The sequence below is a fragment of the Mustela erminea genome, chromosome 18 (genome assembly GCF_009829155.1).
Source record: "Mustela erminea isolate mMusErm1 chromosome 18, mMusErm1.Pri, whole genome shotgun sequence".
NCBI lineage: Eukaryota > Metazoa > Chordata > Mammalia > Carnivora > Mustelidae > Mustela > Mustela erminea.
This window is the reverse complement of record NC_045631.1, coordinates 25,966,035-25,988,133: the sequence shown is the minus strand read 5'-3', so window position 1 is coordinate 25,988,133 and position 22,099 is coordinate 25,966,035. Positions and strand designations below refer to the sequence as shown.

Below are 22,099 nucleotides of genomic sequence, written 5' to 3'. Positions count from 1 at the left end.
GGCTCAAACTCATAACCCTAAGATCAAGAGTTGCATGTTCTACTAACTGAGCCAGCCAGGTGCCCCAACAGATATTTTCTTTCAGCACTTTTTTCTTTCTGCACTTTAAAGATGTTGCTACTACCTTTGGGCCTCCAGTTTTTTTTGCTTATTTGTTTGTTTTTGTTTTAAAGATTGGCTGACTTATTTTTTGAGCAAGAGAGTGAGAGAGAGCATGAGCAGGATGGGCAGAGGGAAGGACATAGAATCTGAAGCAGATTCTTTGCTGAGTGTGGAGCAGGGCTTGATCCCACCACGCAGGGCTTGATCCCACCACCCTGACATCATGACCTGTACTGGAACCAAGAGTCAGATGCTCAACTGACTGTGCCACCCAGGCATCCCTGGGCTTGCAGTTTTTGAAAGATGCCCATTGTCACTCTTATTTTTGTTCCTCTTTCCATAATATTTCTTTTTCTCTGGTTCCCCTAAAAGTTTGCTCCTTATGTTTGGTTTCCAGCAATTTGTTTTCTTTGTATTCATCTGCTTTTGCTTTCTGAACTTCTTGGATCTGTGCTTTTCATCTTTTGTTCATTGTGTAAGGTATAGCCTCTGATCCATGTGTTCTCTTTCTCCTGGTGCACCAGCAGCAACTATGGTAGCCCGTGGGCTACCATACCACAGCTCTCAGATGTGCTTCTCTCTGTTTCTCAATTTGAATTATTTCTATTGATTTACTCTCAAATTTACGGATGTATTCATCTGCAAGTCTGGTCTGTTGATAAGCATGAAACAATTATTCATTATACTTTTATTTTTTATCGTTTTCATTTAACTCTTTATAGTTTCCATATCTCTGTTAAAGAATCTTTTCTGGAGCCTGACAAGCTTATGAGAAAAGTTGTGGACATTCAGGGTCCCACAGGTTTCAAAAGCTATCTACAGTGAGGCTCCCTGGTTGACAATCCTATCTATAAACATGAAGATTCTAATCAGTTGCTTAATGAAGCATTTAAAGCCTTATTCTTAAATATGAACAGAAACTTAAATATGAACAGTGATCATCAACTATTTGATAAACCTCTTTTATACAAATGACAAATATCACAACAAATGAAGGAAAAGGAACTAGAAGGAAACAAAGTCAATGCAAGGAGCAGAAGACAAAATCATGAAGTATCCTCAAAAATAAGATACTGAGGGGTACCTGGGTGGCTCAGAGGGTTAAGCCTCTGCCTTCGGCTCAGGTCATGATCTCAGGGTCCTGGGATCGAACCCTGCATCGGGCTCTCTGCTCAGCATGGAGCCTGTTTCCCAGGCCCCCCTCTGCCTGCCTCTCTGCCTGCCTGCGATCTCTCTCTCTGTGTCAAATAAATTAAAAAAAAAAAAATACTTGGGGCGCTTGAGTGGCTCAGTGGGTTAAGCCTCTGCCTTTGGCTCAGGTCATGGTCTCAGGGTCATGGGATCGAGCCCCGCATCCAGTTCTCTGCTCGGCAGGGAGCCTGCTTCCCCTCTCTCTCTCTGCCTGCCTCTCTGCCTACTTGTAATCTCTGTCAAATAAATAAATAAAATCTTAAAAAAAAAAAAATACTGATATGTGAAATAAGACCAGGATGGTGGGGCAGTAGGGAATAATATTGAGAGAATAAGAGAGAACTCTCAGAATTAACCTTTTTTAAACAAAAATCCAAAAAATTGGAAGGTAGAGAATATCTCCCAGAAGGTAAAACAAAATATTAAGAGACAGAAGAATAAGTGAAAAAAATAAGAATATTAGATAATTAATCAAACTTCTTTCTAACAGGAGATCCCAAAAGAGAGAACAGAAGGGAGGAAATTATTAAATTATTAGCTGTAATACAAATTTCCCCCAACAAAAGAACAGGTTAAAAAAATCCACGCAAAATATCCAGCATAGCAAATGAAACAAAACAAAACAAAACAACCATACCAAGACATAGCACGGTGAGTTTTACTACCTATGAATAAAAATTAAAACTGTAAAAGCTTTTGGAAAAACAAAAAAACACAAACAAACCAAAACACTAATCACCATTATGGATTGGGACTCTCAGTCACAACACTCAAAGAACAGAGAAGGAAAAAACCTTATAAATTTGGAAAGAAAATGGTCTCCAACCTGGAATTATAAAATCCAGCCAACATATAAAATTTGAGGCAAAATAAACATTTTCAGAGGTGCAACAACTCAAAAATCTGCCCACATGTACCTTTTCCAAGAAGCTACTAAAGAACATGTTCCATAAAAACAAGGCCGTTAAGAAACTGAAGCCACGGGCTCCAGCAACAGGTTTTCTGGGGGCAGGGGCTTGTCATAGGACAAAGGGCAATTAGGGGATCCCGGAGTGAGGCAGAGAAGCTCCCAAGTAGTAACTGTGTGGCAATACCCACTGACAGCCACCAGTCTAGGCGTGAGCCAGAGATCTGGGAGCTCTGGGAAGAACATCACCAAGAAAAAAAAAGGATCTGATGTTCTGGCCAGTGGACAGGTGTTATGCAGCTTTGGTGATAGGTTTAGTAGTAACTTAATAATAGGTATACAAAAACTAAACAAGTGAAAAAACAGGGCGATTATGAAGTAGAGGGCAAGTAAAATTATATAAGAAAGGACAGTTTATTATACTGCTTTGCTATGAGCAATATATACATGGCTGTAATACTGCATATTAACTAGAAATTGTGACATTTATGTATCTGGGGGCAGAGAAATAGGGCTAAATCTTTATCATACCTGAAAATGAACGATAAGGTAAAAAAACTGAAAACTTAATAAAAGGATGTTGTTTAGCAATATGGATGCGGGGTGCCTAGGTGGCTCAGTGAGTTAGCCCTCTGCCTTCGGCTCAGGTCATGATCTCAGGGTTCTGGGATGGAGCCACGCATCGGGCTCTCTGCTCAGTGGGGAGCCCACTTCCCCCTCTCTCTCTGCCTGCCTCTCTGCCTACTTGTGATCTCTCTCTGTGTCAAATAAATAAATAAAATCTTAAAAAAAAAAAAAAAAAAAGAAATACTGACGCAAATGCCCAAATAAAATGCTAGAAGATGTGAAAGTTGTTGCCTCTGGAAGAGAGCGACAGTCTTTGTAGATATGGGTAGGGCTGCTGTTTTTTGTTTGTTTGTTTTTTGTTTCTTAATTTATTTATTTGGCAGAGAGAGAGATCACAAGTAGGCAGAGCAACAGGCAGAGAGAGGGGGAAAGCAGGCTCCCTGTTGAGCAGAGAGCCTGATTCAGGGCTTGATCCCAGGACCCTGAGATCATGACCCTGAGCTGAAGGCAGAGGCTTAACCCACTGAGCCACCCAGGTGCCCCTACTGTTTTTCTTTGTAAGCCTTGCGGTATTGCTTTTGAACTATGTAGTTATGCTACTACTTATTAAAAATGAGCGCAAAGGGACGCCTGGGTGGCTCAGTGGATTAAGCCGCTGCCTTCGGCTCAGGTCATGATCTCAGTGTCCTGGGATCGAGCCCCGCATCGGGCCCTCTGCTCAGCAGGGAGCTGCTTCCCCCTCTGTCTCTGCCTGCCTCTCTGCCTACTTGTGATCTCTCTCTCTGTCAAATAAAATAAGTAAAATCTAAAAAAAAAAAAAAAAAAAAAAGAGCTTAAAAAAAAAAAATATAGACCCAGCAAAAGACCATAGCGACTGCTCAATAAAGTTACTGAGCTCCGGTGGCATGGGTTTCAGGCCAGGTCCGCCTCTGCTCCCCAGAGCAATTCTGGAGGATAATGGGCTTCCTCTACGAGCCTGGTATGAGCCACTGCACTGGCCACTTTGAAAGAGCTCTTGAAGATCTTCTCTACACCCAAGTCCAAGCTGTCATCCCTGCAGCTTACTATTTTCTCCTGTTTCCTTGTCTTTCCCAGTGGACTAAGAGCCCCCCTGGAAGCCGTATGTTGCATTTTTCATCTTTGTTCCTTCCCCTGCCATTCTTTAGTGGCTAGCCCACGGCCTAGAAGCTGGCAGGTGCTCAGTGCTCAGCAATTCTCTCACATGTTAAGTATAGGCAGAGGCAATTTATGGTCTAAAAAAATCCCTTGTGATGGTAAAAGCGTTGTGGAAAAGGTGGGGTGGCTGGGTGAGCCTTGGCAAGAAGGTGGTGAGGTCTGGCCTGGTGGCCTCCTCTGACCAGCTGTGCAACTCCTGAACCAGCCCGGTGTAGCATTCTGTCTCACCTGTTGTGGTTTGGGAACCTGGAGCCACAAGACTGCATCAAATGATTCTGTCCTTCCATACAGCTGGCCCAATGCACAGTCCTTGCCATCATGGCCAACCCATGTAGTGGGTGGACTACTCCGTTAAACCTTTTCCCACCAGTAACCCCAGGTACTTATAGAGTGCTGCCACGTGCCAAGTGTGCCACCAAGTGCCTACGTGCACTGGTCCATTTAACTCTCGTAGGAGTCCCATGATTTTCAAGTTGGTCCTCCTATCCCTGTCATGTTACAAATCAAAGAACTGAGGTTTGCAGAACCTCTTAACCATATTCTGGAATCCCCAACAGCTGACTTTTGTTTCCAGTGGTGTCAGCGCAGAGACCTTTGAGGAGAAAAATGAAGACTGAGAGAAAAAGTATCTCACCCAGTGTTATGTGGAAGAGCCTGGACTAAAACGCTGTGTCTTGACTTCCTGCCTTAGCTTACCACTGCACGCTGAGTCCTTGCTTTAGCCAGCCTATCTGGGAATGACTAGGCAGCAAACGACTCCACAAGGAATGACCTCCTTCTTCTCTGCCCACCCCACCAGTCAAAAAGTTGACAGGGTAAGAAAGAGGCCCTCCTACCTTTCCAGCACCACTCTCTCCGCTGACAATGATAGATTGGTTGACTGGCTCAATCAGGCTCTTGACGTTCCTGTAGGTCTGTTCACCCACAGTGAAGATGTGGGGCTTCAGTTTCTAAAACATCAAGGGGTGAGAGGCCACATAAGGGAACGCCTGTCTCCTAGGAGTGGTTGATCAAATGACGGCTGAGAGGGGAGGCTGCCAACAGCAGTGCCAGGTTTCCTCTAGAAAAATCCCTTGGATATAACAGTGTTAGACCCAACTGTGGGACCCCTATGATGGCTGTATCCACTCACCTTCTCTTAGTATGGAAGCAGTGCTGGCCTTTACCAGTTTATAACCTTAACACTTCGTCCTCCCATTTTATCTTACCTTAAGTCTTATTCTTATTCTGCTGCTTATTATTTTATGTTACTGTACTCTGCAGCATGCAAAGAACTTTCCTATAAGTTACTGCCTAAAAAATCTATCCATTAGTTGAATAGCTAATCCTATTTTATGGATGAGAAATCTGAGGTTTGGAGGTGTTAAATAACCTTCCCAAGGCCACTCAGCAAGTAATTGTAACCATGTGACTTGAATTTCAAGGCCACTATTCTTCTTTCCATTTACAAATACTAACTATCCTCAATGTGCTAGGCATTAAACTGGGCACCGGGGAAACAGGAAACCATGACATGGCTTTTGCTTTTGAAGAGGCTCTCAGTGAGATATGGGCTCTCAGGGAAGACTCAGACACTTAACCATGCATGAGCTTCTGGGGGGCCAGGCCATCTGCACAATGCCTAGCCAGCCCGGCATGGCCCACCCAGCAATCATCATCTATCCACAGATTCCTGGAGAGAAGGCACTGCTGTGGATAGTGACAGAGCCTTCCCTCTCTGCACCTGCCTCTGCCCCAGCCTCCTCTTCCCTGGACTGTTAAAAGCCTCCAACTGTTCTCCCTATATCTTTTTTTTTTTTTTTTTTTTTGAAGATTTTATTTATTTATTTGACAGACAGAGATCACAAGTAGGCAGAGAGGCAGGCAGAGAGAGAGGAAGCAGGCTCTCCAATGAGCAGAGAGCCCGATGTGGGGCTCGATCCCAGGACCCTGGGATCATGACCTGAGCCGAAGGCAGAGGTTTTAACCCACTGAGCCCCCCAGGCACCCCTGTTCTCCCTATATCTTGTTTGACCTTTCTGAACTTGACTCCCCCAGCTTCCAGAGTAATTATCCCCATGGCAGGCTCCAGTCAGTCCCTCCACTCCTGGGGGAGCAGCACCATGGATATATTCCACCTGCTGTGCTGCTTCAGACCCTTCGCCAGCAGCCCTGGATTGTCTCATCTTCCCATCTCATCTGCTGTCTCTCTCCTTGACAATAACCTTCCTGCCAGCAAGTTTGCTCTTCCCTCTCTCTGAGGACATCATGCACTTAAACACCAGCTAGTTTATTTGCTGCCTGCTCCAACTCCAACCCCACCAGAATTTATTCCTCTCATTCCTCTTGGAGGAGAGGAACAAGTGCTGAATTTTCTAGGGCCTTCCTTATTTATTCTCCCCCCTCAAAAAGGTTCGTTAAATACACAAATATACCTTCATAAATCCGTCCCTATTAATAACGTCACAAACAAGAAAAAAAATCCATTATTCTATCTTTTTATTTTAGGTTCCAAACTCAGTTAAACAAATATTTATTTATATCTCATTTTGCACCTGTCTTGTATCCAGAATTCTTCAATCCCTTGGTGGGCAGGGCTGTGGCACCAGCAAACTCTGAATGACCGCATGGCTGGTGAATAGATGGATAATGATGGGGAAGCTGAAGGAGGCCTAGGGGATATGGCGGAGCCCTGAGGCCCAGGATGTGGCTGAGTCTTACCTGGGGCTGCGGAGCAGCATGGTACTCTCTCATCAGTGCTGGTGAGTAGAGCTGAGGGACGGGCTTGAAAGGGTTCAGAGCGACCAGGGTGCAGCCAGCATTGGTGTAGAATGTGTCTGCTGCGTACCGAGCCTGCAAACACCTCAAGACTGAGGCAGAGGCACTTTTAGCAAAGTCTGGTTCAAATATAGACACAACTGCCCACACAAACACTGGCCTAACAGTGCTACTAGCAATTAGCCAAGTGCCTTTAGATCCCAGCAGCTCCCTGATGAATACGTACAAGATCTAATTAAGATGAGCCCCAAATCTGGAGCAAAGTCTGCCCTGGGGAGTCTGTGTGCAGCTGCCAGGCAGAGGTCTGGAGCAGCCTATCTGGCTCGAGGTCCTGCCTGCCTTGGTTTGACCAGGGAAAGCTGTGCGGACTACCCACATCATCTCCACACTCTTGGAGACGGCACCTTTTTTAAGATTTTATTTTATTTTATTTATTTTTTTTTTTTCAAAGATTTTATTTATTTATTTGACAGACAGAGATCACAAGTAGGCAGAGAGGCAGGCAGAGAGTGAGAGAGGAGGAAGCAGGCTCCCCGCGGAGCAGAGAGCCCGACGCGGGGCTCGATCCCAAGACCCTGGGATCATGACCTGAGCCGAAGGCAGAGGCTTTAACCCACTGAGCCACCCAGGCGCCCCAATTTAAGATTTTATTTTTAAGTAATCTCTACACCCAACACGAGGCTCAAACCCACAGGCCCAAGATCAAGAGTGGCAGGCTCCACCAACTGAGCCAGGCAAGCACCAAGGGCTGTTTTGGAGACGGCATTGTTGAGGAGAGGGAGGCCCATACCTGTCTCCAGTGTCACAGGATTCACCTTGGTGAGGTCATCTAGCTGATGCAGCGGGGCTTCCCCGCTCAGGAACTCCTGCAGGTCTTCTCTGAGGGACTCCCCACCTTGGGCACCAGAGCCTGAACTGTGACCATTAACCTGAGAAGCCATGAGAAGAGGGCCATGAAAGCTGGGACTGAGACCAGCTGGCAGTAATACAGGGGTGAGGGCCTGAAGAAAGAGAACAGGCTTCTACTAACATAATCTGGTTAGATTAAAATTTCAGTTCTGCCACATACTAAGACTGTGAGCCTGGTTAAGTTACTTAACTTCTCTGAGCCACAGCTTCTTTATTTGTAAATAAAGGAAAATAAAACCAGTTTGCAGAGCTACTGGACAGAAAAATAAAGAGACACCCAAAGCACTTAGTGCCTGGCACACAGTGTGTACTCAGTAAATGAAAAAATGCTATCCCCTCTCCTCTGAATGAGTGCCAGCTTCCAGGCTGGCCAGCCACCAGCCTTACTGGGCCTGGTAGGGGTGAGGACCAAGGTAGGGGACTGCTATAGGGGATCACAAACCATCCCTCCCCCAGGAAAAAACCATGGTTTGGGCGTTTTTTGAAAGAGAACATTTAGCATGTGATAAAAAACCAGCTGTGACGTAGCCCCATGCCTTCATCACCTGGCTCTCTGGGCTTAAATTTAGCCTGGCTATTTAGTTAACTTCCTCTGCCCTGGTCCACTTCACAGGGAGCCTGACTTGGAAATTGGATGAGGTTAAGAATAGGCACCAAGGGGAAAAGGCTGTTTCTCTTTTGCCTGTTCGATCCTTGATGCCAACACTTTCCACATGTTTCTTCTTTCCATATTTCTCATTTTTCCTCTTATCTCTCTGGAGACTGCAGTGAACATGGGATGGGGAATAGAAGACAGTAGTACCTGGCTGAAATCTGCTTTTGGAGAAGGGAGTCCATAATACGACTGTGTAGGTTTCAATGAGATTAGTGAACCCGAAAAGTTCAAAGTTCCCAAGGTGGTAAGTGTTATTTGAGAGGCCCAGCAACAAGTTTCTTTCCAAAGATGTTGCCTGTTCTCTGAATGTAGGCCTACCATAATTCACAAGGCAGGCTCTTGGCCTCTAGGATAAATGCTGAGGTCAGACCATGGCTGGAACCATGCAAATCACTCTACTCTGGGGATGGAGGGGGGGAAATCACAAGCCAAGCCATATTTTAAGATCAGCTCTGATCCAACTAGTTAGGCAGCTGAGTATAATAGTCAAGAGCCTAGACCTTAAAGCTAGATTTTCTGGATTTGAATTCTGATTTTACCACTTACTAGTTGCATAATGTTATGTAAATTACTTAAAACTCTCTATGCTTCAGTTTTTCTCATCTATAAAATGGGAATGCTGATAGCACCTACGTCAGACCCTAATAAGCACATCAAGGATTTAGAGAAGGTACCTGGTATATGCACCCAAAGTTAGCTATTATTGTTCTTTTAAAAACAGCTCTTCTTTAATTAGGCAATGATATATCAAGGCCTGAAAAGCATATACCTCTTTAGCCCGGAATTCTTTTAGAAAATGATGCTATGTAAAGGCCATAGGAATATTCAGTATATATTGAGCTATCTATAATGGTAAAACAATTGAAAACAATCCACATGTCCTAATGGTGGACAATTTATAGTATATCCTTACAAAGGAATAAAGCAGGTTACAAAAAAGTATGACAGCTTCAAACATTTAAAAAATATATACTTAGGGGAAAAAAGGATATTTTCTAAAATGTTATCTCTGGGTAGTATACTTACAGGTAATTTTAATGTTCTTGTTGCTTGTATTTTCCACATTGCTTATGGTGAATGTGACCTTGAAAAAGTCACATAACCTCTCTGACCTGTATTTCCAAAATGGGGATATAGTAGCTCTGTACATGTAACACTGTAACCTACCTGAGGACTAAACAAAATTATTCACATAAAATGCTTAGACTAGTACCTACTACTTAGGTGGGGCTCAACACAGAGCAGCTGCCAGTATGGTTATGATGAACATTACTGCTTTTTTAATAAGAAAAAAAAAAAAAGTTAAACACAAAAAAAGCCCAGAGCAGACAATTGTCCTGCCAGCTTCTCCCCAGTCTCAAGCTCATTTCATAAGACAAAAGTCTGGAAGATGATCAAGCAGTAGTGTCTACCAGGGCTCCCTTGAGGCTGGCTGGCTTTCCACCTGGTTATCCTAGTAAGTCTCAGGCACTTACCTGCCTAGGACTCCACCAGACTGTGAGCTCCTGGAGAGCAGGTATCACCTTAAACATCTGCCTCAGCCCAGTGCCTGGCCACATTTTGTAAATAAAAATGCAGCAAATATCTATCCACTGGCATTCTCTTTGGAGTGAGAGCTGCATGAGAAGGATGATACGGATAGGAGATGGGTAATTGGGACTCCTGAAGGCCTGGGGCCACAGTAGAATTTTTAGAGAGGCAGAGGCCTGGCGTAAGGGCCACAATAGCAACCTCTCACCATGCACTTCATGATCCATTCATCAGACTCCTATATTTCCATGCAGGTATCTTCACCCACATTTTGCACTGACACCTCTGCTTGGACTGCTTACTTCCCTTCTCCACCTAGCTAATTCCTACATATTCTTTAAGGTTCAGCTTCAAAGAATACCTCCTCTTGGAAGCCTCAGATCTTCACTGTACCTCAACAGTTCAGGCTGGCAGGGACATCTCTCAGGACTCCTTCCCTGGTTCAGGTTTGTGAAGTCACCAAAGTACTCCAAGGAGTCCCCTCCCCATCCCATCTTACCGTCCCATCTTACTCATCTCAGAAAAAAGGCTAAAGACCACAGTAAGAGAGATTCAAATCAGGTATCAAGAAAAGCCTCTCAATGACAGGTGAAAGGCACTGGAGTGACTGGGTGAAGAGTGAGAAGAAGAAAGACCTTTAAGGGATCTTTCCCTTCCTTCCAGGTCAGGGTAAGTAGAAACGTCATTCAGCCACCTGACAGGTGGGAAGTGCCTTAGATGCTTCAGGGCCTAGGTTACCTAAGGGTGACATTTTACCTGCTGGAGCATCCTGCCTCAGTGTGGTCAGCCAGGGTTCTGGGTCACAGGCACGAGGAGTGCTATCCACCTGGTCATGGAGGCACAAGTTGGAACATAGGTCCAGCAGAAGGCTCAGTTCTGGAGGAATCTGAGATGAGTCACCTCAGAGCCTATGACATGAGAGAGAAGACAAGGGCCAAACACAAGTGAGGGTTTCTTCAGGGTGACTCACTCATGCTCCTCCCACCAAGCAAGGGGAATCAAAACAAGAATCAAGGCGAGCCTGGGCAGAGAGGGAAAGTCTGTCCTATCCCTTGACAATTAGGGAACAGGGGAAACTTTTATGAGAGCCTCCAGGGGCTCCCCAGGCTCTTCAGGGCCAGTTTTACTAGAGAGGTTTGGGGTGGGGCTGCATATGTTCTGAATCAATGCTGTGGAGGATGGAGACACTGGGAGACAGAGAAGTCTCATGCCCTACCCTCTCCAGTAAACAGAAAGATCCTATTTTTGTATAGCGAGTAATTGATAGACCAGGGAGGCTGAAGTCAATTCTTGATGCTCTAGGAAAGCAGTTGTGTGGGAATAAAATCACAGCCCATTCACAGGAAAGCCACTGATCACCTTCCTGGCCCACCTTCATCCTTCATCTTGAAAATGGAGGTAGTAAAATCTACCTCACAAGGAGTAGTTGTGAAGGTCAATGATGTCATGGAGTATAAATCTGAATATTCAGTCAGAGGGGAAATATCGTTATTATTAGTAAGGACTACAGAGGATGGATAATCCATCTGGGGACACTAGTCAGGTAGAACAGTCCAGTGTCAACTTTAAAAATGCAAAGATTTCAGAGAAGGAAAATCTGAGAAGGGGGTATTGTGAGGCTATACCAAGGCCAATCTCTGAAAATCTGTTAAGAGACCCTAAGACTTAGAATTTCCCAGGCATTACACCTCCCTGGCAAGGAGGGATGAGGATGAGGGGTGTCTGTAATGGACTGACCCTAGCAGAGACTTCTTTGAGGCTCTGATTATATCTAGCATGTGAAAGACTTCAGGGATAGGGACTTCATACAAGCTGGAAAAAGGACAGAGAAGAGCATCAGCAATGTGTTGGGCATATTCACCTTGGACATTGACCATATGGGGACATGACCACATAAGGGACACCCATGGAGAGGGCAACCCGAGAGTCAAGGAGAACAAAGCTCCCTCAACTTGAAGCTCATTTTAAAAGAGAGGATTAGGGGGAGCATAATAGGTAGTGGAGTTAGAAATCAAAGCCCAGAACTCCTCCAAGACAGATCACAAGAGCTCTCTAAGCCTTATTCCGTTTACTTGTTTGCAAAAAGGAATACTAATACCTACACCTCAGAATACTGAGGTAAGGATCAATTGGGCTGGTACCTCAGAGAACGCTTTGCAGATGTTGGTTATGATGATGCAGCCTCCGTACCCAGCCAGAGTCAAGTCAGATTAGAGCGGTTTTCTCCAGTTCTCCCAGCTTCGCGGTTACCAGCCAAGAATTTCTGGAAAGGGTGTGACCACTGTGGACAGAAAGGAGACGGTAACAGGCAGATGAAACTCCGAGTCAGGGCAAGAGGCAACCTGATCACTAGCTCCTCCTCCTCCTCCCCAGCTAGTTCGTCCCCGGCTTGGAGGGCAGTGGGAGGGCAAGCGAGAAGAGCTGGGTAAGGGTCCCGGGAACCCAGCTGGACCCGCCCCCGGGTTCCCAGCGGGAACCAGGACTCCCTCTTTGGACGAGGTGCCCGCTGGGACTAGGGCTGGGATGCCGCTCCGGAAGCACCTGGTACGGGGAGAGTGTGTCCTTCCCAGGAAGGTGGATGTGACCCCAGCCAAGGGCGCGGCTGCCCTGACGCTTATCCGGGCCAGCAGCCCCTTCCTCGGTCCCAAGGAGTGAGACAATAAGGGCAGGAGACGGGACTCAGCCTCCCAGCTGAAACCTTTTCTCGACCCCGGATCGCCGCCTGCCACCAAGGTGGAGAGGTGGAATGGGGACCCTGAAAGGTTTTCTTTCTAGGCAAGGGCCAAGAGCTGAAATACGAGACAGTCAAAAAGGAAATGAGAAAGGGTAGGCAAAGACGCTTTGGAAAAAGGAGAGGAAAATGCCCCCCGTTCCTCAGCGCTCCGGGGGCAAACCGGCCTCCTCGCCCTTTCGGGCTCGCGAAGCGCTTCGAACCTGGGCTGGGGGTGACACTCACCAGTCCCACGGCCCGAGCCGCCGAGTGCGCGGCCCTCGCCAGGCGCGACTGGAAAAGCAGGCTGGGAGAGACGGCGGGAAGAGCCCGGGGAGGGGAGGGAAGAGGAGAGGGCGGGAGCGAGCCGGGAAGGAGAGGAAGCTGGGACAGCCAGAGCGCACCGGCCGGCCGCCGCTCGGGCCCAGTGGCCTGGAGCCAGCCGGCTCCTCCCCCGGGGCGGGGCGCGCACTGGGCTCCGGGCGCACGTGGCCCGCTCTGGATGCCGGGGTCGGAACTAGGGGCTCAGCTGGGGCAAAGTATTTCGAGAACCTGGGGTAAGATGGGGTTGAGACGCTGGTCTCCCGTATTCCCGTGGGAGAGGCGCGGGAGGCAGGGCCTCCAGGGTCTCACAGGGCCTGGGGTCCTTCGGTAGAGGACGCCGAGGTCGAACACTGAGCCGGGCCCCCTGACCCCACCACTCTGAGAGAATCGTCGTGAGGTTCGAGGGGCGGCGGTGGAGCGCGTGACACGCCTGCTCCGGGCTCCTCTGACGGACCTGGGCGCGGCAAGCCCACCACAGGCAAGAATTGGCGCGCGGAGCTTAAGCGTTTGGGAAACGAGCTCGGGTCCTGGCAGGGGCGCGCGCGTGCGCGGAATCCGCCGGCCCGGAAGCGCAGGCTGCCCTACGTCGGCCGGAAGCGCGGCTCGGGAGGCGGAAGCGGGTTGCTCTTGCATGGCTCTGCGGCTGCGGTGGGAGTCGAGCAACCCGGGCCAAGTAGACCGCCGGCCGCCAGGGCGCCGAAACATCGAAGGCACGTGAGGTGTAAGGGACGGCGCGGCCGTGGCGCGTGTCCGTCAGGACAAAGACTCCTTTATTTCTAAAAGCCAGACGATTCTGATCTTTTTGTTATCCTGTGAAATTATTGCTGGCTCAGACAGGCCGTCAGGCACGCATGCATCCATTTGTTCTACATGGTTCTGGTTTAGTCAACAAACGTGTTCTTTCTGTGTGCCCCTTTAAAGACTTTGAAATATGAGAGAGGTGTTTTACAGCTCTTTGAAACCACGAATACTAGCGTGTGCTCTACATCCAGGCCTTTCCTGGGCGTTTGCCCCTTCCCGAGGATTAGCATCCACTCTACCCATCTCCACCCTAACCTGAAAGCATGACTGTGAATGAGGTAGGGAGCAGCCCGGGGTTCAGGATGTAACTGGAGGACTAGTATTTTGTACTGGAGGCAATGGGTTCAGAGAGGCTGTACACACAAACCAAGGTCTCCAACTCCAGCGTGTACTTAAGTAACTTCTTTCTCCCTGTCCTCTTCTGATTTGACTTGAAGTCATTAGTTTTGTTTGCATTACAAAATTTTAATAGCATATTATATGTTTGTAATAAAAATTCATTTCTCTGATTCCATTTTCAGGATTTATATCCCAAAGTAACTTTGAGAGTCTGCCTTATATAGAGGATAGCTACAGCTCATTAACTAGTAATTTCATACTATTGGTATGACATTCCTACCCTTTTTAAGATTTTATTTATTTTGAAGATTTTATTTATTTGACAGAGATCACAAGAAGGCAGAGAGGAGGAAGCAGGCTCCCCGCTGAGCAGAGAGCTTGATGACAAGGACCCTGGGATCATGACCTGAGCCAAAGGCAGAGAGGCTTTAACCCACTGAGCCACCCAGGTGCCCCAAGATTTTATTTATTTACCTGAGAGAGAGTGAGATAGAGAGCACAGAGGGAGAAGCCGACTCCCTGCTGAGCAGAGCGGCCCAGGCAGAGCTGGATCCCAGGACTTTGGGATCCTGACCTGAGCCCAAGGCAGATGCTTAACCAACTAAGCTACCCAGGGGCCCCTCCTTTTTTTTTCTTTTTTTCTTTTTTTTAAAGATGTATTTATTTACTTGAGAGAGTGAGAGCACTGGTTGGAGAGGGAGAGAGAATTTCAGACTCTGGGTTGAGCACAGAGCCAGTGGTGGGGCTCAATCTCAGCAGGACATGAATTGAAACCAAGAGTCGGATGCGTAACCGAATGTGCCACTGAGGTGCCCTGACATTCTTATCCTGAGGTGTTAGGCTTCTTCCCACAATCCTTGGAAGGGGAATCACAAATTCTAGTTCCTGCCCTGATTTGAAATCATTAGGCCTAAAGTTCTGCTGTGAAATCTAGGAATAAAAGCAAAATCAGGCCCCTGGGTGGGGCAGGCGTTTTAAGGACCAGACTCTTGGTTTCATCTCAGGTCATGATATCAGGATCTTGAAGTCGAGCCTCCTGTCGGACTCTGAGCTTAGTGAGGAGTGTGCTTAAGTTTCTCTCTCCCTCTGCTCCTACCTGCACACACGTACGTGCTAATAAATCTTTAAAAAGAGTAAAATCAAGTCCTGTACATATATATGCCTATTCCAGAAGAACTTTTCCAATGCATCCCTTTGCTCATATTTTCACAGGAAGAAGAAAAAATGTCTCAAAAGCAGATGAAGGAAGCTTTTGTCAGTAACCACAATGGAACCAGTGTGCTTGAAGTCACCCAGGGCCTATGCTTACCTGCATTCTGTATCCTGTGCAGAGGGCTTCTGATCATTCTCTCACAGCACTTGTGCTCTTCACATACCTGGAGAACTAGATTCTTCACTGACTTTGTTTTCCTAATAGTTCCCCTGGTGGCCACTTTGACCATTTTGTCTTCATTTGTCCTCCTTGAGCACCTTGCTGTAATTATCCTTGGGGCAGGGCTATTCTATCAAATATACTGCAGGAGAACTTGCTGTGCCAGAATGCCTGTCCAGAAAATACTTGAAAAATTCTTGAAAATTGGTCTAGAATCAGAATACGTTCCAGCCATCTCTTGTTTCCGTGTAATTAACAGTGCATTTACTGCTATTGCCATTTTGGCTGTGGACTTCCCACTTTTTCCCAGAAGATTTGCCAAAACTGAGCTCTATGGGACAGGAGCAATGGATTTTGGAGTAGGAGGTTTTATTTTTGGGACTGCAATGGTTTGTCCAGAGGTTAGGAGAAAATATACTGACGGGTCCAGATTTTATTATCTTACAAAGTCACTGTACTCTGTTTGGCCACTAGTCTTCCTAGGAGTAGGACGATTAGTCATTATAAAATCCATAGGCTATCAGGAACATTTAACTGAATATGGAGTTCACTGGAACTTTTTTTTTACCTTAATAGTTGTGAAACTGTTAACATCACTGCTTTTAAGTATTTTTCCTCTAAATAAATCCTGGATTATGGCCATTAGCATTATTGTGTTATACCAGCTAGCCCTTGACTTTACCCCACTGAAAAGGTTAATTTTGTATGGCACTGATGGCAGTGGAACAAGGATTGGTTTATTAAATGCCAACCGAGAAGGAATAATCTCTACTTTGGGATATGTGGCAATTCATATGGCTGGTGTGCAAACAGGGTCATATATGCTTAAAAAAAGATCACATGTCAAAGACTGGGTAAAAGGAACATACCACATTCTGCTGACAGCTATTAGCCTCTTCATATCTCTTTACATAGTTCAGGTAAATGTAGAAGTAGTATCTCGGAGAATGGCCAATTTAGCTTTTTGTATTTGGATAATTGCTTCTAGCCTGATACTTCTTAGTAGTTTATTACTGTGTGATATAATTTTGAGTTTTGCCAAATTTCTAATTAAAGGGGCTATAGTACCATGTTCTTGGAAACCAATCCAGTTATCTGCCACAAATAAAAAGCATTCAGAATCTCTAGTCTCTGAAGCTGAAAGAAAGGAACCCAGTCTTTGTTTAATCACAGCTATGAACAGAAACCAGTTAATTTTTTTCTTGCTGTCAAATATAACTACTGGTTTGATCAACCTGTTAGTAGATACATTACACAGCAGTACCTTGTGGGCCTTAATTGTGCTCAATCTCTATATGTTTACCAACTGTTTAATTATATATGTGTTACACTTGCAAGATAAGACTATAAAATTTTGGTGACCAATGTGGGTACAAAGTACCTGTGTTACAAAAATATTACTTTAATGAGGGAGAATATTAAATGTGAAGAAAATGGGCTTTTGGCAACCCAGTATTAAACATATTATAGAATTGAGTTTCAATCCTCCATAATAGTAGTGATGCTTACTGTTATAGTTTATCTTAACACCATGTAATTTTAAAGAAACTGTAGTCGTGACACTGAAAGATTAGAGGGTAGTGGGGAGGAGGAGATTCACTCTCCATTTTATATCACAAACCATTCTGTATTTTTTTATTGTATGACTTCTATAATAAAATTTACATTTAAACATCTCAGTGTGATCACGAAATTGTCAACTTCTTAATTTTTTTTTTTAAAGATTTTATTTATTAGAGCACAAGCAGGAGGAACAGCAAGCAGAAGGAGAGGGAGAAGCAGGCCTCCTGCTGAGCAGGAAGCCTGAGGCAGGGCTTGATCCCAAACCCTGGGATAATGACCCAAACCAAAGGCAGACACTCAACCAACTGAGCCACCCAGACACCCCTGTCAACACTTATTTACTGCTCAATTTTAACCTTTTAAAATAGCCCAAGTATAGGGGCACCTGGGTGGCTCAGTGGGTTAAAGCCTCTGCCTTCGGCTCAGGTCATGATCCCAGGGTCCTGGGATCGAGCCCCACATTGGGCTCTCTGCTCTGCAGGGAGCCTGCTTCCTCCTCTCTCTGCTTGCCTCTCTGCCTACTTGTGATCTCTGTCAGATAAAAAAAAAAAAGCCCAAGTATAAAAAAGCAGGTGTTGATATATCATCAAATACCTATTATAAAGTCAGAAAACAAATGCTCCAAAGAATGGACTGAATTGTACGATGTAGTTTACATGCCTAGTAATTATATGACAATAGTTTTACTTTGAGACTAATATTTAGCCAACTCTGCTACAAATAACCAGGTTTCCCGATACCTTGGAGCTTGTAATCCAGTGGGGAATCAGACACCGAACAACCATTATAAACTGTGTTAAGTCATTAAGTACAAGTTATCCAGAGTGTCAAACCAAGAGTTGATCTAGTAGAGTCAAAGTTTTCCCCTCAGATGATGATGATGATTATTTTTTTCTTTTAAGGTAGGCTCCACACCCAGCACAGGTCGGCGGGAGGGAGGCGCAACATGGGGCTCAAACTCAGACTTTCAGATCAAGACCTGAGCAGAGATCAAAAGTCTGAGTCTCAACCCAGATACACACACCCATGGATGGTTTTTGTTTTTTAGCTAGAGCTGATGGATAGGATAAGGAGTTAAAATGAGGTAAGAGAAGGGGTAAACAGCATTCTAGGTAGAATGAATCCTTCAGCAAAGGTCCTGAGTTGAGAGGGAAAATTGCACATCTTGGAACTCAAGGCTGGAGCTCAGAAAAAGGTAGGGTGGGTAATAAGCTAGAGGGCAGGCAGGGACCATACCAGACATACCTCATTTAATCTATCATGTTAAAGGGAAAGAGAACCTGTGAAAAAGTCAAGTACTAGGCTGCTTTAATATAATGATGGCTATACTAACATTTAATATCCTACTGGGAATTTGAGTCATTTAAAAATTCTAAGCAGAACTTTGAACCAGCTGTTCAAAACTAAGATTTAAAAACCACAAAATCCTTAGTTTCCAATTATAATGTTCCCTGTATATTGTTTAAAGTGGGCAAAAAAGAGGGGTGCCTGGATAGCTCAGTTGGTTAAGGGTCCTACTCTTGATTTCGGCTCATATCTCGGTATCAGGGTTATGAGTTTGGGCTGGCATTGGGCTCCATGCTGGGCACGGTGCTTACTTAAAAAATAAACTTAAAAAGTGGGCAAAAAAACCCTAAAATCTGCCTTTCTGTTGTGTTCTATTTTCAAGAAAAAATCTGATCTTTGCAGAAATAGTGAAGGGTCAGAATGCTCAAGTTAATTTTATACTTGGTAAGGAATCTGGATTATTTGTATAGTGTAGGTAGCGCTTCCTCTTACATTAAGTTTTGCATTTGTGGTTTTAATCAGTTGCCTCTAAATTAGTTAAGCATTTGTTTTATTCCCAAAATTGTTAAATAGTCATGTTATTACACTAATTAGCTTACTTCAATTTGTTACATTGATGATGGCTAATTTAGTATTTATGTGGCATTTTTGCCAACTATAATCAATGATATTTGGAGTCAATCTATTATTGAAAGGAATTTTCTCTCTAAAGAAATCAGTATGTTGAGCAGTTATACAGCTATTAAAACAAAAATCAGATTCTATTTTCAATTAAAAAGATTTTTGAAATTTAACCAGTAAGATTATAGCCTATCAATTAAGCATGACTAGGAAAGGTGATTGGTTCTCTTGCTATGTCAGAGTGATTAATACCCGACGACCTATCTGTTTAAAGCATTCAAAGGAAGGCTGAGGAGACTAAACATACTGTTCTCTCATTTAAAAAAAGTAATTTAAATTATTTGATGACTGGATGAATATGTTGTCTAACTGGCCTGCTGCCTTTCGGTAACTGCTCCTTCATCTTTTCTAGATCTTAAATCTCTCTCAACAGGTTTATGTCTCACAATTACAGATATTGAATCATAAAGGAACAAAGTGTACTCTGTTTTTTCTACCTCCAGTTATGAAAGTCATGTAAGAGAAAGCTAAGGAAACAACATTCATAAAAACAGAAGAATTAGTTTAAAAATTCTGACTTGGTTCTAGTTTATAGAATAGATCATTTGACATAGATTACTGAGCTCCAATGTACCAGGTATAGGTGCTAGGGAAACAACAGAAAATAAGACAAAGTCCCTGCCTTCAAGGGGCTTATTTACATTTTAACTTGAAGACATTATTTTCCCTTAAAAGAAATTTTTTTTCCCTTTGAAAAAAAATTTTTTAAAGATTTTATTTATTTGACAAAGAGAAAGAACAGCAGGGAGAGGGAGAAGCAGACTCCCCACTGAGCAGGAAGTCTGACAGGGGACTCGATCCCAGGAACCTGAGACCACGACCCAAGCTGAAGGCAGACACCCAACTGACTGAGCCACCCAGGTGCTCCCTTTGAAAAATTTTAAGTGGGGAAAGTATTTACAGACACAACAAAACTTCCCACTGTCAGCTCATGGGAAAGAAATCCAAATTCACAGATTCTGAGATTTGGACAACCAGGGTAATTTAAATAACATTCTGCTATTGATTTTACTACCACACAAAACAACATGGTTATCATAGTGAAAACAACAAAAGGTATTCTAATTGGCTAATTTCTTTTTCAATTATCAATTTTTTAATTAGCAATAATCGCGCCTCGATAAACCTCATTGGCTACAATAATGCCACTGCGCAAAGCTTCAATTATCAATTTTTTAAAACAAATTTTAAGCCATTTCCACACCCAAAGTGAGGCTCGGATTCACAGTCCTGAGATCAAGAGTCACATGCTTCACTGACTGAGTCAGCCAGGTACCCCTCAACTATCAGTTTTTGAGGACAGATAAGGGAAGGGGATAAAGAAGGAAGAATATAACTTGGTCTATGACTTTATCCTACTCATGACCTCCAGGAAGTGACTTATTCCCATGACTTTTACAAAAACTGGAGCTATCTACCAATATGTATCAATAGCTTGTGTTTAGAAGAGGACATTTTATTTTTATTGAGCATTGTTGTCCAATATGATGTTTAAATTATATAAAATCATATTTTGCTCCCTAGGAGTTTGTGTATAATCTATGAATACAGAAAGTAACATAAGGCATAAATCGGTACTCATTTCTTTTAAACGTAGGTTGCTTGGAAAATAGTCCTATCTCTTTTATGCTTGAGTCTTGTGGCTGGCTCTCGCACACTGGGAATCCAATAAGAAAAAGAAAGGTATTTTTTGACAATTTATTCTCTCTCCATCACTCTAGGTGCTACTAGGTACCAGCAAAATACCCTTTGCTATTGATTGTGTTCTCCTGGCCTTTCAAATCCTTCAACATTGCCTCTCACAATGGCTGTATCGAAATTTAAAAACAGGCAACAGCTGGCTTTTTTATGTAGTAATAACTTATTTTGTCGATTAAGAGTTAAGCTCTCTAAAGGCAGATGCTTAGTCATGAAATAATTCCTGCAGCAGTCTTGGTTTTAGCAGAAGCTAGACCAATAGTGAAGATGAGTACCTGCTCGAAAACTAAGAAGATAAGATAGTTAAAACCTCTAAAAATTGTTTCTCAGTGAAATAATTTTCTAAGCATTTCTCCTCAATATTTATCATATTTAGAGCACCCAGGCTATCACCTTACCTCCTTAGAAAGTTATGTAGCAAATTAGCCACCTTTATAACCTTACAGTGAGTATTCACTAAGTACCTATGTGTTGTCCAAAGACACGAAGCAGCATGCTCAGTGGATTTTAAAAGACAAATCTAGGGGTGCCTGGTAGGCTCAGTTGGTAGAGCATACAACTCTTCATCCCAGATTTGTGAGTTTGAACCCCATGTGGGGTGCAGAGATTACTTAATAAAAGACAAATCCAAATCAGGGAAAGTAACCTCAGATGGAAAGAGACTGCTGTGGTACCATTATGTTTTTTTATCTGGGTTTTCATACCTTTTCTAACTTAAGATTCAAATCCCCCAGGGAGAAAACTCTGTTCTTTGCTAGTACCCAGTGCATACTCAATAACCAAAGATATTTAAATTAGCACCTATATATTGAGCTTGTCATTATCAATGTCCTTTACCAACCACAACCCAAAAGAAGTTTAAAAGATATAAAGTAGGTACATTAGTTTAGTATTTTAAAAAGGCCCTTTAGGTCTTAAAAGCCACAGTACTCTTTTTTTCTTAGAGGAGTATTTTTACATAAAACACAAGATTCTCTCAAAAGCCCAAAGTTTGGTTATGCAGTCTCACCTGTCAGATGCGCATGCTCGTCCTACATTCCTTTTGGAACCAAGCTAACGATCCCGTGTTCTGCTCCCCAAACATGGCCAAAAGACACAAATAGTAAGTACTTGCGGGATAATCACACCTTTGGGACTTAACAATGGCTCTTCCAGTTTATTATGTCACCTAACCTAACAGTGACAACACAATGTCAGAAGGCAACATGGCTAAAGATGCACTGTGGGGTTTTGTGTTGTTGCGAGTCTTAAGATTTCAGGTGATGACGAAAACCCTTTTTACAGATCAGTATCACCGCTCTAGCCTATTCTACCAGGAAATACAGATCTGTCATCAGGATTGGTTAGTTGTAAAGCAGGAAATGGATCTATCCCTAAAATCATCAAGCCTTTCATAGGCAAAGTACTTCCCAACAACTGTTTTGGCTTTACAACAGGCCTCCCAAAGCCTTCAAGGTAGGAAAGGAGTACGCGGTGGCACGCAGAGTGCGGATGAACTGCCTCTACAGCGGCTCTGCTGCTCAGGAGAGG

General features: G+C 44.2%; 2 protein-coding genes and 1 pseudogene across 15 annotated transcripts in view; 1 reads left to right on the top strand and 2 right to left on the bottom strand.

Annotated features, from left to right (window-relative positions):
- The window catches only part of MYO19 (myosin XIX), a 33,154-nt gene extending 19,988 nt beyond the window's left edge, over nucleotides 1-13,166 (bottom strand). For 2 of the 8 annotated variants that reach the window (XM_032322026.1, XM_032322025.1), the window contains exons 1-2: nucleotides 7,491-7,578; nucleotides 4,780-4,893 (exon numbers count right to left, since the gene is read on the bottom strand). Coding sequence is in view for 4 of the 8 variants with exons in the window: in XM_032322023.1 (XP_032177914.1) it covers nucleotides 4,780-4,893; nucleotides 6,644-6,792; nucleotides 7,491-7,629; nucleotides 10,551-10,562 (414 nt within the window). In the remaining 4 variants the exon portion in view is untranslated. Of the gene's footprint in view, nucleotides 1-4,779; nucleotides 4,894-6,643; nucleotides 6,793-7,490; nucleotides 7,657-10,550; nucleotides 10,703-11,935; nucleotides 12,076-12,750; nucleotides 12,922-13,056 lie in introns of those variants that run through there. The other 6 variants (XR_004280735.1, XR_004280734.1, XM_032322023.1 and 3 more) reach the window with 6 other exon arrangements.
- PIGW (phosphatidylinositol glycan anchor biosynthesis class W) lies at nucleotides 12,973-17,026 on the top strand. Of its 7 annotated transcripts, none has more exons than XM_032322037.1 (2): nucleotides 12,973-13,061; nucleotides 15,181-17,026. In XM_032322037.1, exon 2 carries the CDS (start codon nucleotides 15,193-15,195, stop codon nucleotides 16,699-16,701), a length of 1,509 nt encoding a protein of 502 aa, XP_032177928.1. In that variant the 5' UTR covers nucleotides 12,973-13,061; nucleotides 15,181-15,192; the 3' UTR covers nucleotides 16,702-17,026. The 7 variants fall into 7 exon arrangements, with proteins under 7 accessions (XP_032177928.1, XP_032177927.1, XP_032177926.1 ...); XM_032322036.1 differs by lacking the exon at nucleotides 12,973-13,061 and adding an exon at nucleotides 13,229-13,306; XM_032322035.1 differs by lacking the exon at nucleotides 12,973-13,061 and adding an exon at nucleotides 13,409-13,538.
- A 2,873-nt stretch (nucleotides 17,027-19,899) lies between these two features.
- Nucleotides 19,900-20,031, bottom strand: LOC116578657 (annotated as a pseudogene).
- Nucleotides 20,032-22,099: the final 2,068 nt, after the last annotated feature.